Genomic DNA, 16,258 nt, shown 5'->3' with positions numbered 1-16,258 from the left:
ACACTGGGGGTTACAGGTTGCTGCTGGCAGGATGTGCGGATAGTAGAGGTATAGCATACACTGGGGTATACAGGTTGCTGCTGGTAGGGTGTGCAGATAGTAGAGGTATAGCATACACTGGGGGTTACAGGTTGCTGCTGGCAGGGTGTGCGGATAGTAGAGGTATAGCATACACTGGGGTATACAGGTTGCTGCTGGTAGGGTGTGCAGATAGTAGAGGTATAGCATACACTGGGGTATACAGGTTGCTGCTGGTAGGGTGTGCAGATAGTAGAGGTATAGCATACACTGGGGGTTACAGGTGGCTGCTGGCAGGGTGTGCGGATAGTAGAGGTATAGCATACACTGGGGGTTACAGGTTGCTGCTGGCAGGGTGTGTGGATAGTAGAGGTATAGCATACACTGGGGGTTACAGGTTGCTGCTGGCAGGGTGTGTGGATAGTAGAGGTATAGCATACAGTGGGGGTTACAGGTTGCTGCTGGTAGGGTGTGCGGATAGTAGAGGTATAGCATACACTGGGGGTTACAGGTTGCTGCTGGCAGGGTGTGCGGATAGTAGAGGTATAGCATACAGTGGGGGTTACAGGTTGCTGCTGGCAGGGTGTGCGGATAGTAGAGGTATAGCATACAGTGGGGGCTACAAGTTGCTGCTGGCAGGGTGTGCGGATAGTAGAGGTATAGCATACACTGGGGTTACAGGTTGCTGCTGGCAGGGTGTGCGGATAGTAGAGGTATAGCATACACTGGGGGTTACAGGTTGCTGCTGGCAGGGTGTGTGGATAGTAGAGGTATAGCATACACTGGGGGTTAAAGGTTGCTGCTTGCAAGGTGTGCTGATAGTAGAGGTATAGCATACACTGGGGGTTACAGGTTGCTGCTGGCAGGGTGTGCGGATAGTAGAGGTATAGCATACACTGGGGGTTACAGGTTGCTGCTGGCAGGGTGTGCGGATAGTAGAGGTATAGCATACACTGGGGGTTACAGGTTGCTGCTGGCAGGGTGTGCGGATAGTAGAGGTATAGCATACACTGGGGGTTACAGGTGGCTGCTGGCAGGGTGTGCGGATAGTAGAGGTATTGCATACAGAGGTGGTTACAGGTTGCTGCTGGCAGGGTGTGTGGATAATAGAGGTATAGCATACAGTGGGGGTTACAGGTTGCTGCTGGCAGGGTGTGCGGATAGTAGAGGTATAGCATACACTGGGGGTTACAGGTTGCTGCTGGCAGGGTGTGTGGATAGTAGAGGTATAGCATACACTGGGGGTTACAGGTTGCTGCTGGCAGGGTGTGTGGATAGTAGAGGTATAGCATACACTGGGGGTTACAGGTTGCTGCTGGCAGGGTGTGTGGATAGTAGAGGTATAGCATACACTGGGGGTTAAAGGTTGCTGCTTGCAAGGTGTGCTGATAGTATAGGTATTGCATACAGAGGTGGTTACAGGTTGCTGCTGGTGGGATCATGGTGGGAATTGAACCCATGACTTCAGGGTTGTGAGTCAGTAATGCTAACCATTACACCATCCGTATACTTTATGATCTTATGTGTGCCTTTACTTATGTGTGACTGTGCTTCCTTTTCTCTTCAGCAAATAAAAGAAATGAATAATACACAAATGTTTAGTGTAATATATTTCTGTGGAATAATTTAATGTTAGTGGAGACACGCAGAATAACTACATGGTGAAATGCAATTTTTGTATTTGTCTTTCTCTGACGTCCTAGTGGATGCTGGGAACTCCGTAAGGACCATGGGGAATAGACTGGCTCCGCAGGAGACTGGGCACTCTAAAAGAAAGATTAGGTACTATCTGGTGTGCACTGGCTCCTCCCTCTATGCCTCTCCTCCAGACCTCAGTTAGATTTCTGTGCCCGGCCGAGCTGGATGCACACTAGGGGCTCTCCTGAGCTCCTAGAAAGAAAGTATATTTTAGGTTTTTTATTTTACAGTGAGACCTGCTGGCAACAGGCTCACTGCAACGAGGGTCTAAGGGGAGAAGAAGCGAACCTACCTGCTTGCAGCTAGCTTTGGCTTCTTAGGCTACTGGACACCATTCGCTCCAGAGGGATCGACCGCAGGACCCGTCCTTGGTGTTCGTTCCCGGAGCCGCGCCGCCGCCCCCCTTACAGAGCCAGAAGCTAGAAGAGGTCCGGAATAATCGGCGGCAGAAGACTTCAGTCTTCACCAAGGTAGCGCACAGCACTGCAGCTGTGCGCCATTGCTCCTCTTGTACACCTCACACTCCGGTCACTGATGGGTGCAGGGCGCTGGAGGGGGGGCGCCCTGAGCAGCAATAATTAGACCTTGGCTGGCAAAATAATCACAATATATAGCCCCAGAGGCTATATATGTGATAAATACCCCTGCCAGATTCCATAAAAAAGCGGGGGGAAAGTCCGCCGAAAAAGGGGTGGAGCTATCTCCCTCAGCACACTGCCGCCATTTCTCCCTCACAGCTCCGCTGGAAGGAAGCTCCCTGGCTCTCCCCTGCAGTCTGCACTACAGAAGGGTAAAAAAGAGAGGGGGGGCACTAAATTTAGGCGCAGTATATAATTTATAGCAGCTATAAGGGGATATAATTCAGTTAGTCCCTGTATTATATAGCGCTCTGGTGTGTGCTGGCATACTCTCTCTCTGTCTCCCCAAAGGGCTTTTTGTGGGGTCCTGTCCTCTGTCAGAGCATTCCCTGTGTGTGTGCGGTGTGTCGGTACGGCTGTGTCGACATGTTTGATGAGGAGGCTTATGTGGAGGCAGAGCAGATGCCTATAAATGTGATGTCACCCCCTGCGGGGCAGACACCTGAGTGGATGGACTTATGGAAGGAATTACGTGCAAGTGTCGACTCCTTACATAAAAAATTTGACGACATGCCAAATGCGGGACAGCCGGCTTCTCAGCTCGTGCCTGCCCAGACGACTCAAAGGCCATCAGGAGGGGCTCTAAAGCGCCCGCTACCTCAGATGGCAGACACAGATGTCGACACGGATACTGATACCAGTGTCGACGACGAAGAGTCTAATTTAATGTCCACTAGGGCCATTCGTTGCATGATTGAGGCAATGAAAGAGGTATTACACATTTCTGATATAAACCCAGGTACCTCAAAAAAGGGTATTATGTTTGGGGAGAAAAAACTACCAATAGTTTTTCCCCCATCTGAAGAATTAAATGAAGAGTGTGACGAAACGTGGGCTTCCCCCGATAAAAAATTGGTAATTTCTAAAAAGTTACTAATGGCGTTCCCTTTCTCGCCAGAGGATAGGTCACGTTGGGAAACACCCCCTAGGGTGGATAAAGCGCTCACACGCTTGTCAAAAAAGGTGGCACTACCGTCTCCGGATACGGCCGCCCTAAAGGAGCCTGCTGATAGAAAGCAGGAGGCGATCCTGAAGTCTGTATATACACACTCAGGCATTATACTGAGACCAGCGATTGCTTCAGCATGGATGTGCAGTGCTGCAGCTGCGTAGTCCGATTCCCTGTCGGAAAATATTGACACCCTAGACAGGGACACTATTCTGCTAACCGTAGAGCATATAAAAGACTCAGTCTTATACATGAGAGATGCACAGAGGGAGATCTGCCGACTGGCATCTAAAATAAGTGCTCTGTCCATCTCTGCTAGGAGAGGCTTATGGACTCGGCAGTGGACAGGGGATGCAGATTCGAAAAGGCACATGGAAGTTTTGCCTTATAAGGGTGAGGAGTTATTCGGGGATGGTCTCTCAGACCTAGTTTCCACAGCAACAGCTGGGAAGTCAGCATTTTTGCCCCATGTCCCCTCACAGCCTAAGAAAGCGCCGTATTATCAGGTACAGTCCTTTCGACCCCAGAAAAACAGGCGGGGAAAAGGCGGGTCCTTTCTGTCCAGAGGCAGAGGTAGGGGAAAAAAGCTGCAACAAACAGCAGGTTCCCAGGAACAAAAGTCCTCCCCCGCTTCTTCCAAGTCCGCCGCATGACGGTGGGGCTCCACAGGTGGAGCCAGGTACGGTGGGGGGCCGCCTCAAAAATTTCAGCGATCAGTGGGCTGGCTCACAGGTGGATCCCTGGATCCTTCAAGTAGTATCTCAGGGGTACAAGCTGGAATTCGAGGCGCCTCCCCCCCCCGCCGTTTCCTCAAATCTGCCTTGCCGACAACTCCCTCGGGCAGGGAGGCTGTGCTAGAGGCAATTCACAAGCTGTATTCCCAGCAGGTGATAGTCAAGGTGCCCCTACTTCAACAAGGACGGGGTTACTGTTCCACACTGTTTGTGGTACCGAAACCAGACGGTTCGGTGAGACCCATTTTAAATTTTAAATCCTTGAACACATACATAAAAAAATTCAAGTTCAAGATGGAATCGCTCAGGACGGTTATTGCAAGCCTGGACGAGGGGGATTACATGGTATCCCTGGACATCAAGGATGCTTACCTGCATGTCCCCATTTACCATCCTCACCAGGAGCACCTGAGATTTGTGGTACAGGATTGCCATTACCAATTCCAGACACTGCCGTTTGGACTGTCCACGGCACCGAGGGTGTTTACCAAGGTAATGGCAGAAATGATGATACTCCTTCGAAAAAAGGGAGTTTTAATTATCCCGTACTTGGACGATCTCCTTATAAAGGCGAGGTCCAAGGAGCAGTTGTTGGTCGGAGTAGCACTATCTCGGGAGGTGCTACAACAGCACGGATGGATTCTAAACATTCCAAAGTCACAGCTGGTTCCTTCCACACGCCTACTATTCCTGGGGATGGTTCTGGACACAAAACAGAAAAAAGTGTTTCTCCCGCAAGAGAAAGCCAAGGAGCTGTCATCTTTAGTCAGAGACCTCCTGAAACCAAAACAGGTATCGGTGCATCACTGCACACGAGTCCTCGGAAAAATGGTAGCTTCATACGAAGCAATTCCATTCGGCAGGTTCCATGCAAGAACCTTTCAGTGGGACCTCTTGGACAAGTGGTCGGGATCGCATCTTCAGATGCATCGGCTGATAACCCTGTCTCCAAGGACCAGGGTGTCTCTGCTGTGGTGGCTGCAGAGTGCTCATCTTCTAGAGGGCCTCAGATACGGCATACAGGACTGGGTCCTGGTGACCATGGATGCCAGCCTTCGAGGCTGGGGGGCAGTCACACAGGGAAGAAATTTCCAAGGACTTTGGTCAAGTCAGGAGTCGTCCCTACACATAAATATTCTGGAACAGAGGGCCATTTACAATGCCCTAAGTCAGGCAAGGCCCCTGCTTCAAAACCAGCCGGTACTGATCCAATCAGACAACATCACGGCAGTCGCCCATGTAAACCGACAGGGCGGCACAAGAAGCAGGATGGCGATGGCAGAAGCCACAAGGATTCTCCGATGGGCGGAAAATCACGTCTTAGCACTGTCAGCAGTGTTCATTCCGGGAGTGGACAACTGGGAAGCAGACTTCCTCAGCAGACACGACCTACACCCGGGAGAGTGGGGACTTCATCCAGAAGTCTTCCAACTGTTGGTAAACCGTTGGGAAAGGCCACAGGTGGACATGATGGCGTCCCGCCTCAACAAAAAGCGAAAGAGATATTGCGCCAGGTCAAGGGACCCTCAGGCGATAGCTGTGGACGCTCTAGTGACACCGTGGGTGTACCAGTCGGTTATGTGTTCCCTCCTCTGCCTCTCATACCAAAGGTACTGAGAATAATAAGAAGGCGAGGAGTAAGAACGATACTCGTGGTTCCGGATTGGCCAAGAAGAGCTTGGTACCCAGAACTTCAAGAAATTATATCAGAGGACCCATGGCCTCTACCGCTCAGACAGGATCTGCTACAGCAGGGGCCCTGTCTGTTCCAAGACTTACCGCGGCTGCGTTTGACGGCATGGCGGTTGAATTCCGGATCCTAAAGGAAAAGAGCATTCCGGAGGAAGTCATTCCTACGCTGATAAAAGCTAGGAAAGAAGTAACCGCAAACCATTATCACCGTATTTTGCGAAAATATGTTGCGTGGTGTGAGGCCAGGAAGGCCCCTACTGAGGAATTTCAGCTGGGTCGTTTTCTGCACTTCCTACAGTCGGGAGTGACTATGGGCCTAAAATTAGGTTCCATTAAGGTCCAGATTTCGGCTCTGTCGATTTTCTTCCAGAAAGAACTGGCTTCACTGCCTGAAGTTCAGACATTTGTAAAGGGTGTGCTACATATTCAGCCCCCTTTTGTGCCTCCTGTGGCACCTTGGGATCTCAACGTGGTGTTGAGTTTCCTGAAATCACATTGGTTTGAGCCACTTAAAACTGTGGATCTGAAATATCTCACGTGGAAAGTGGTCATGTTATTGGCCTTGGCTTCGGCCAGGCGTGTTTCAGAATTGGCGGCTTTATCATGTAAAAGCCCTTATCTGATTTTCCATATGGATAGGGCAGAATTGAGGACTCGTCCCCAGTTTCTCCCTAAGGTGGTATCAGCTTTTCACTTGAACCAACCTATTGTAGTGCCTGTGGCTACTAGGGACTTGGAAGATTCCAAGTTACTGGACGTAGTCAGGGCCTTGAAAATTTATGTTTCCAGGACGGCTGGAGTCAGGAAAACTGACTCGCTTTTTATCCTGTATGCACCCAACAAACTAGGTGCTCCTGCTTCTAAGTAGACTATTGCTCGCTGGATTTGTAGCACAATTCAGCTGGCGCATTCTGCGGCTGGATTGCCGCATCCTAAATCAATAAAAGCCCATTCCACAAGGAAAGTGGGCTCATCTTGGGCGGCTCCCCGAGGGGTCTCGGCTTTACAACTTTGCCGAGCTGCAACTTGGTTAGGGGCAAACACGTTTGCTAAATTCTACAAATTTGATACCCTGGCTGAGGAGGACCTTGAGTTCTCTCATTCGGTGCTGCAGAGTCATCCGCACTCTCCCGCCCGTTTGGGAGCTTTGGTATAATCCCCATGGTCCTTACGGAGTTCCCAGCATCCACTAGGACGTCAGAGAAAATAAGATTTTACTCACCGGTAAATCTATTTCTCGTAGTCCGTAGTGGATGCTGGGCGCCCATCCCAAGTGCGGATTGTCTGCAATACTTGTATATAGTTATTGCCTAACTAAAGGGTTATTGTTGAGCCATCTGTTGAGAGGCTCAGTTATACTTCATACTGTTAACTGGGTATAGTATCACGAGTTATACGGTGTGATTGGTGTGGCTGGTATGAGTCTTACCCGGGATACAAAATCCTTCCTTTTTGTGTCAGCTCTTCCGGGCACAGTATCCTAACTGAGGTCTGGAGGAGGGGCATAGAGGGAGGAGCCAGTGCACACCAGATAGTACCTAATCTTTCTTTTAGAGTGCCCAGTCTCCTGCGGAGCCCGTCTATTCCCCATGGTCCTTACGGAGTTCCCAGCACCCTCTACGGACTACGAGAAATAGATTTCTCTGACGTCCTAGTGGATGCTGGGGACTCCGTAAGGACCATGGGGATATAGCGGCTCCGCAGGAGACAGGGCACAATAATAAAAGCTTTAGGATCAGGTGGTGTGCACTGGCTCCTCCCCCTATGACCCTCCTCCAAGCCTCAGTTAGATTTTTGTGCCCGGCCGAGAAGGGTGCAATCTAGGTGGCTCTCCTGAGCTGCTTAGAATAAAAGGTTTTTTTCTTTCAGTGAGACCTGCTGGCAACAGGCTCACTGCTACGAGGGACTTAGGGGAGAGAAGTAAACTCACCTGCGTGCAGGATGGATTTGCTTCTTAGGCTACTGGACACCATTAGCTCCAGAGGGAGTCGGAACACAGGTCTCACCCTGGGGTTCGTCCCGGAGCCGTGCCGCCGACTCCCCTTGCAGATGCCGAAGTTGAAGAGGTCCAGAGTCCAGAAACAGGCGGCAGAAGACTTTCAGTCTTCATAAGGTAGCGCACAGCACTGCAGCTGTGCGCCATTGTTGTCAGCACACTTCACCAACAGTCACCAACTGTCACTGAGGGTGCAGGGCGCTGGGGGGGGCGCCCTGGGCAGCAATGTATAATACCTTTTTATGGCTAAAATACATCACATATAGCCCTTGAGGCTATATGGATGTATTTAACCCCTGCCAGATCTCACAAACTCCGGGAGAAGAGCCCGCCGAAAAGGGGGCGGGGCCTATTCTCCTCAGCACACGGCGCCATTTTCCTGCTCAGCTCTGCTGTGAGGAAGGCTCCCAGGCTCTCCCCTGCACTGCACTACAGAAACGGGGTTAAAACAGAGAGGGGGGGCACTTATTTGGCGATATGATTACATATATAAAAATGCTATAAGGGAAAACACTTGTATAAGGGGTTGTCCCTGTATAATTATAGCGTTTTTGGTGTGTGCTGGCAAACTCTCCCTCTGTCTCCCCAAAGGGCTAGTGGGGTCCTGTCCTCTATCAGAGCATTCCCTGTGTGTGTGCTGTGTGTCGGTATGTGTGTGTCGACATGTAGGAGGACGATGTTGGTGAGGAGGCAGAGCAAATTGCCTGTATTGGTGATGTCACTCTCTAGGGAGTCGACACTGGAATGGATGGCTTATTTAGGAATTACGTGATAATGTCAACACGCTGCAAGGTCGGTTGACGACATGAGACGGCCGGCAAACAAATTAGTACCTGTCCAGGCGTCTCAGACACCGTCAGGGGCTTGTAAAAACGCCCATTTACCTCAGTCGGTAGACACGGACACTGACTCCAGTGTCGACGGTGAATAAACAAACGTATTTTCCTTTAGGGCCACACGTTTCATGTTAAGGGCAATGAAGGAGGTGTTACATATTTCTGATACTACAAGTACCACAAATAAGGGTATTATGTAGGGTGTGAATAAACTACTTGTAGTTTTTCCTGAATCAGATAAATTAAATGAAGTGTGTGATGATACGTGGGTTTCCTCCGATAGAAAATTATTGGCGGTATACCCTTTCCCGCCAGAAGTTAGGGCGAGTTGGGAAACACACCTTAGGGTGGATAAGGCGCTCACACGCTTATAAAAACAAGGGGCGTTACCGTCTCCAGATACGGCAGCCCTCAAGGAGCCAGCTGATAGGAAGCTGAAAAATATCCTAAAAGTATATACACACATACTGGTGTTATACTACGACCAGCAATCGCCTCAGCCTGGATGTGCAGCGCTGAGGGGGCTTGGTCGGATTTCCTGACTGAAAATATTGATACCCTTGACAGGGACAAGATTTTATTGACTATAGATGCATTTCTATATATGCGAGATGCGCAGAGGGATATTTGCATTCTGGCATCAAGAGTAAATGTGATGTCCATATCTGCCAGACGAAGACACGACAGTGGTCAGGTGATGCAGATTCCAGACGGCACATGGAAGTATTGCCGTATAAAGGGGCGGTCCATCGGACCTGGTGGCCATGGCAACAGCTGAAAAATCCACCTTTTGTTACCCCAAGTCACATCTCAGCAGAAAAGGACACAGTCTTTTCAGTCTCAGTCCTTTCGTCCCCATAAGGGCAGGCGGGCAAAAGGGACAGTCATATCTGCCCAGGGGTAGAGGAAAGGGAAGAAGACTGCAGCAGGCAGCCCATTCCCAGGAACAGAAGCCCTCCACAGCTTCTGCCAAGTCCGCAGCATGACGCTGGGGCAGTACAAGCGGACTCAGGTGCGGTAGGGGGTCATCTCAAGAGTTTCAGCACGCAGGGGGCTCACTCACAAGTGGACTCCTGGATCCTACACGTAGTATCCCAGGTGTACATTGGAAATTCGAGACGTCTCCCCCTCACAAGTTCCTGAAGTCTGCTTTACCAACGTCTCCCTCCGACAGGGAGGCAGTATTGGGAACAATTCACATGCTGTATTCCCAGCAGGTGATAATCAAAGTACCCCTTCTACAACAAGGGAAGGGGTATTATTCCACACTATATTGTGGTACTGAAGCCAGACGGCTCGGTGAGATCTGAAATATTTGAACACTTACATACAAGCGTTCAAATCAAGATGGAGTCACTCAGAGTAGTGATAGCGAACCAGGAAGAAGGGGACGATATGGTGTCACTGGATATCAGGGACGCTTACCTACATGTCCAAATTTGCCCTCTCACCAAGGGTACCTCAGGTTCGTGGTACAGAACTGTCACTATCAGTTCAGACGCTGCCGTTTGGATTGTCCACGGCACCCCGGGTCTTTACCAAGGTAATGGCCGAAATGATGATTCTTCTTAAAAGAAATATGGACGCTTTCCTGATAAAGGCAAGGTCCAGAGAACAGTTGGAGGTCGGAGTAGCACTATCTTAAGTAGTTCTACGACAGCACGAGTGGATTCTAAATATTCCAAAATCGCAGTTTTTTCCGACGACACGTCTACTGTTCCTAGGGATGATTCTGGACACAGTCCAGAAAAGGATGTTTTCTCCCGGAGAAGAAAGCCAGGGAGTTATCCGAGCTAGTCAGGAACCTCCTAAAACCAGGAAAAGTATCAGTGCATCATTGCACAAGGATCCTGTGAAAAATGGTGGTTTCTTACAAAGCGATCCCATTCGGTAGATTTCACGCAAGAACCTTTCCGTGGGATCTGCTGGAAAAATGGTCCGGATCGCATCTTCAGATGCATCAGCGGATAACCCTGTCTCCAAGGACAAGGGTGTTTCTTCTGCGGTGGCTGCAGAGTGCTCATCTATGAAAGGGCCGCAGATTCGGCATTCAGGACTGGGTCCTGGTGACCACGGATGCCAGCCTGAGTGGCTGGGGAGCAGTCACACAAGGAAAAAATTTCCAGAGAGTGTGATCAAGTCTGGAGACTTCTCTCCACATAAATATACTGGAGCTAAGGGCAATTTACAATGCTCTAAGCTTAGCAAGACCTCTGCTTCAAGGTCAGCCGGTATTGATCCAGTGGGACAACATCACGGCAGTCGCCCACGTAAACAGGGCGGCACAAGAAGCAGGAGGGAAATGGCAGAAACTACAAGGATTCTTCGCTGGGCGAAAAATCATGTGATAACACTCTCAGCAGTGTTCATTCCGGGAGTGGAAAACTGGGAAGCAGACTTCCTCAGCAGGCATGACCTCTACCCGGGAGAGTGGGGACTTCATCGGGAAGTCTTCCACATGATTGTAAACCGTTGGGAAAAACCAAAGGTGGACATGATGGCGTCCCGCCTGAACAAAAAACTAGACAGATATTGCGCCAGGTCAAGGGACCCTCAGGCAATAGCGGTGGACGCTCTGGTAACACTGTGGGTGTACCAGTCAGAGTATGTGTTCCCTCCTATGCCTCTCATACCAAAAGTACTGAGAATCATGAGAGGGAGATGAGTAAGAACGATACTCGTGGTTCCGGATTGGCCAAGAAGGACTTGGTACCCGAAACTTCGAGATGTTCACGGAAGACCCGTGGCCTCTACCTTTAAGAAAGGACCTGCTCCAGCAGGGGCCTTGTCTGTTCCAAGACTTACCGCGACTGCGTTTGACGGCATGGCGGTTGAACGCCGGATCCTGAAAGGGCATTCCAGATGAAGTCATCCCTACCCTGGTCAAAGACAGGAAGGATGTAACCGCAAAACATTTTCACCGCATTTGGTGAAGATATGTTGCGTGGTGTGAGGCCAAGAAGGCCCCTACAGAGGAATTCCAACTGGGTCGTTTCCTACATTTCCTGAAAACAGGACTGTCTATGGGCCTAAAATTAGGGTCCATTAAGGTTCAAATTTCGGCCCTGTCGAATTTCTTCCAGAAAGAACTGGCTTTAGTGCCTGACGTTCAGATGTTTGTAAAAGGGGTACTGCATATACAGCCTCATTTTGTGCCCCAGTGGCACCTTGGGATCTCAATGTTGTTTTGAGTTTCCTAAAGTCACATTGGTTTGAACCACTCACCACTGTGGACTTAAAATATCTCACATGGAAGGTGACGATGCTATTAGCCCTGGCTTCAGCCAGGCGTGTGTCAGAATTGGCGGCTTTATCATATATAAAGCCCTTACTTAATTTTTCATTCTGACAGGGCAGAATTGAGGACTCGTCCTTAATTTCTCCTTAAGGTGTTTTCTGTTTTTCACATGAACCAACCTATTGTGGTACCTGCGGGTACTAGGGACTTGGAGGACTCCAAGTTACTTGACGTTGTCAGGGCCCTGAAAAATATGTTTCCAGGACGGCTGGAGTCAGAAAATCTGACTCGCTGTTTAGCCTGTATGCACCCAACAAGATGGGTGCTCCTGCTTCTAAGCAGACGATTGCTCGCTGGATTTGTAATACAATTCAGTTTACACATTCTGTGGCAGGCCTGCCACAGCCAAAATCTGTAAAAGCCCATTCCAAAAGGAAGGGGGCTCATCTTGGGCGACTGCCCGAGGGGTCTCGGCTTTACAACTTTGCCGAGCAGTTACTTGGTTAGGGGCAAACACGTTTGCTAAATTCTACAAATTTGATACCCTGGCTGAGGAGGACATGGAGTCTCTCATTCGGTGCTGCAGGGTCATCCGCACTCTCCCGCCCGTTTGGGAGCTTTGGTATAATCCCCATGGTCCTTACGGAGTCCCCAGCATCCACTAGGACGTCAGAGAAAATAAGATTTTACTTACCGATAAATCTATTTCTCGTAGTCCGTAGTGGATGCTGGGCGCCCATCCCAAGTGCGGATTGTCTGCAATACTTGTACATAGTTATTGTTACAAAAATCGGGTTATTCTTGTTGTGAGCCATCTTGTCAGAGGCTCCTTCGTTGTTATCATACTGTTAACTGGGTTCAGATCACAGGTTGTACGGTGTAATTGGTGTGGCTGGTATGAGTCTTACCCGGGATTCAATATCCTTCCTTATTATGCACGCTCGTCCGGGCACAGTATCCTAACTGAGGCTTGGAGGAGGGTCATAGGGGGAGGAGCCAGTGCACACCACCTGATCCTAAAGCTTTTATTATTGTGCCCTGTCTCCTGCGGAGCCGCTATATCCCCATGGTCCTTACGGAGTCCCCAGCATCCACTACGGACTACGAGAAATAGATTTATCGGTAAGTAAAATCTTATTTTACCGGTGAGTAAAATCTTATTTTTTTTATTTTATACATGAAAAGATGACACTTGAGCTAATATTCATTTTAAAAGATACATTGGGATTGTACATGTAAGTAACATGCAGTGTTTCCATTTGCTGACGCCTGGAATATAGGGAAACGGTCATCCCGTTGTAAATCCTCCTCCTGTATCACAGACATTAGCTCCAAGCATGTTCACATTGTTAATCCTGTTGTGTTTTTGCTGTTTCTCAGGTGAACAGGTTTTGCTGTCTGACAATGCATCTTGTCTCGCTGTCCAGGTAATGATTTATTCTCGAAAATCAAAGTTCCCCTGCACTCCCTTGTTACAAATCTGCAGCTGTGACCTACAGCCGCCCCCGTTTCAGGTTTGCAGCCAAATACAACCACCTCACTTCATGAGCTCAATGAAGACAATCTCATTTCCTCACCTCGGTCATCTGCTGGGGTGGAACTATACGCTGGTCCTGACCTGACCGCAAACATCTCCTCTTCCTATCTCCATGCATTATATCTAGAGATAAGTAGCTGTTTATTGTTTATTTATCACGGGTCTAGATCTAAAACCATGCATTTCTAGTATCTGAACATTTAACCATATACTGTGCTTGGCGGTGGCTGCATACAAGCTATATAAATAAAGGCCCAGAATGGTTTTGCAAGTCTGTTCACCTTTTATTTTTTATGAGCAGTCTGTAGCCTTTTTCGTCAGCTTGCACTCGGTCAGACCTTTAGGCTTAATGGTCTTCAGTCTTGAAAGACTCTTGGGATGGCCATTAGCCTCTCATTCCCCAATGCTCAGTTTAGTTTAGTCTGAGTTCATTTTATACTGAGGTCATCTTTTAATTGAGACAACAGTGAATGTACAGCATGCAAAAAATCCATACAAGTGTATTTTTAAGACGTAGACTTATTTGTGATGTGGTGTCATGAATATTGCCATAGCAGATGATCAATATTTCAAGTGTCTATAACAATAAAACTTCAGACTCGCAAGAAATTGCTTGGTCTGCAAATGCCGCAAGTCTGTATAGTGCAGGTTGCTGCTTTGGGGGATTCTGTGTAAGCACTAAGCAGTCGGGCTGAGAATGTTGTATAGTAGAACCCTCAATTTGCCAATATGCTTTCTGCAACAAAATAATCGTGCCACACACTGTAACCCTGCTATTGCACTCGGCTGCTGAATGAGCAGATGACGAAGAAGTTTGGTTGCACGCGTGGGAGCATATTGCATTGATGTGCAGCTGTACAGCTACTGTATGTACAGGATTGCTTGCAGCTGGTGGTGCGCCTACTCTTCCAGGGTATTCTATGACCCCGCATACGTGGTAACTTGTGGCCATCAGTCAGCATGTTCTTTCTGGTCTGCTCAATTAACTAAACACTATAAACTGGTGTTATTTTTCCACATGTATGCTTTTATTAACATGTATGTGTGCTTGCTACATTTTGCTTTTTCATCCGGGCTATCATAAATTACCTGCCACATCTGTAATCTTTAGCAACAAATTACATAACTTTGTTTTATTTATTTTTAGTCTGCATCAGTAGAATATCTGTTCTTTTGTTTAGGGCTACAGAACATTGTTGCTTTTTATAATGTTGTTTACTATGTTGAGATTAATGTTTTTTTTCTCTTAAATGCTATGACCCTTTAGAAGAAATAGGGTTATTCAATTAAGTGCCGTTTTTCGAATCTGCAAAAATAAAACCAGCACTAATTCGACACACGTTATGCAGTTGAGGACGTTTTCGCTTGTTTTTTAATCTATTTTTGCCCATTCCGTTTTCACTTTTTTTTTTTTTTGTCGAATCAGCATGGGCGAAAATTGTGCCGAAAAAAACGGCACTAATTGGGTGGTATTCAATTATTCCCCCCCCCCCCCCCCCCCTCCACACCCGTTCTGTTTCTGCCCTCGGGGGAGTGGTGTCATCATTTTAGCTTGCTTACCCCCTGGGTAACGAGGCACCCAACCCTTTACACAGCTAAACCTGATTACTATGGGTGCAAAATGCGCGATAGCGGGGATCATTTTAGAAAGGAGATTGGGCGTTATATGTCATTTGAATACCGCCCATTGAATATTCCCCATAGTTACAATGCCCATCTTAATGCAGAACATGCAGTAGAACAGTCGTTCTCAAACTGTGTGGCGTTGCACCCTGGGGTGCCTTGGGGCTCTTGCAGGGGGTGCCTTGCATTGGTCGTCCAAGACCAATTAGAATTTATATTTGGTCAATGTAATAGGCAAAACCAGAGCTTGTGGCAGTCGATGATAAAATTTGTGGACAAACAAAAGCTAATCTTATCCCTCACCACACAACTGAACCCAAGGATGACACCTAAACACATTTTACTTATTTAAATATTAAATTCTACATTTCTCAATAAGAACCTTTTAGCCTAGGGGTGTCGTGAGAAAACTTCTGATGCTTTAGGGCGCCGTGATTCAAAGAAGTTTGTGAACCACTGCATTAGAATGTTCAGCGTTAATATGCCCACACATGCAGTGATTGCACTGCTGCTCAAGTAGATCAGAGAGCAGTTTGGCCTGATTGTATGGGTTTGGTGGTTTCGGTGGAAGCTGAATTCAGCTTTCTGTGCATTGTAGGTCTGTTTGCTTTCCAGTGATGGGAGGGGATGACGTCATCATGTGGTGTGGGTTTTTCTTGTAATCTTACCTGTGAAAATCTGATGACCTCAAACCAGACTTTTATTCTCCCTCTAATACCCAATTGCAGTTTGCGACGCTTGATTTTGGATTGTGCCCCTTCTCCTCTCCATTCATGCCAAAAGCCTTTCCCATGGAAACCCCCAGCAGCTTTCCAGCCTACTCCTATTTTTACAGTACTTACCCTATATACATTCACTACAATATTTTTCCATGTTCTTCTTCTTTGTGGTCTACATTATATGCCTATATACATATAATACTCTAGACAGCTAGTACTGATTACCCTGCAGGATTATGCATCATCACCCAATCCACAGACAGAACAGAAATTAAATCCGCGCTTTCCCTTTCTCCCCTTCCCCACAGACGACATTGTGGAGAAGATTTAGCAAAGCTTGGAGAGAGATAAAGTACCAACCAATCATCTCCTAAGTGTTCTTTCCAAACAGTCTGTAAAATGACAGAAGCTGATTGGTTGGTACTTTATCTCTCTCCACACTCTCTCTCCAAGCTTTGATAAATCTCCCCCCATATTCCCAAAGAACTTCCTTCCCTCCCCAAAACGAAATATTAATTTTAATGTGCCGTCCCTCCTCCTTTATTATGGTCCCCAGTCCATTCACCCTCAATAAAAATGG

General features: G+C 48.1%; 1 protein-coding gene across 2 annotated transcripts in view; it reads left to right on the top strand.

Annotated features, from left to right (window-relative positions):
* MTX2 (metaxin 2) overlaps window positions 1-16,258 on the top strand; it is a 202,762-nt gene that overhangs the window by 29,714 nt on the left and 156,790 nt on the right. Inside the window, exon 3 of one of the 2 annotated variants that reach the window (XM_063933397.1) lies at window positions 13,180-13,226. The exons of the other annotated variant lie outside the window; for it this stretch is intronic. Coding sequence (XP_063789467.1) covers window positions 13,180-13,226 — 47 coding nt within the window. The remainder of the gene's footprint in view (window positions 1-13,179; window positions 13,227-16,258) is intronic. 2 annotated transcript variants of the gene reach the window in all.

This window comes from Pseudophryne corroboree, chromosome 7, assembly GCF_028390025.1.
Source record: "Pseudophryne corroboree isolate aPseCor3 chromosome 7, aPseCor3.hap2, whole genome shotgun sequence".
NCBI lineage: Eukaryota > Metazoa > Chordata > Amphibia > Anura > Myobatrachidae > Pseudophryne > Pseudophryne corroboree.
Note: the sequence above shows the minus strand (reverse complement) of the source record. Positions and strands in the feature narration are given on the sequence as shown.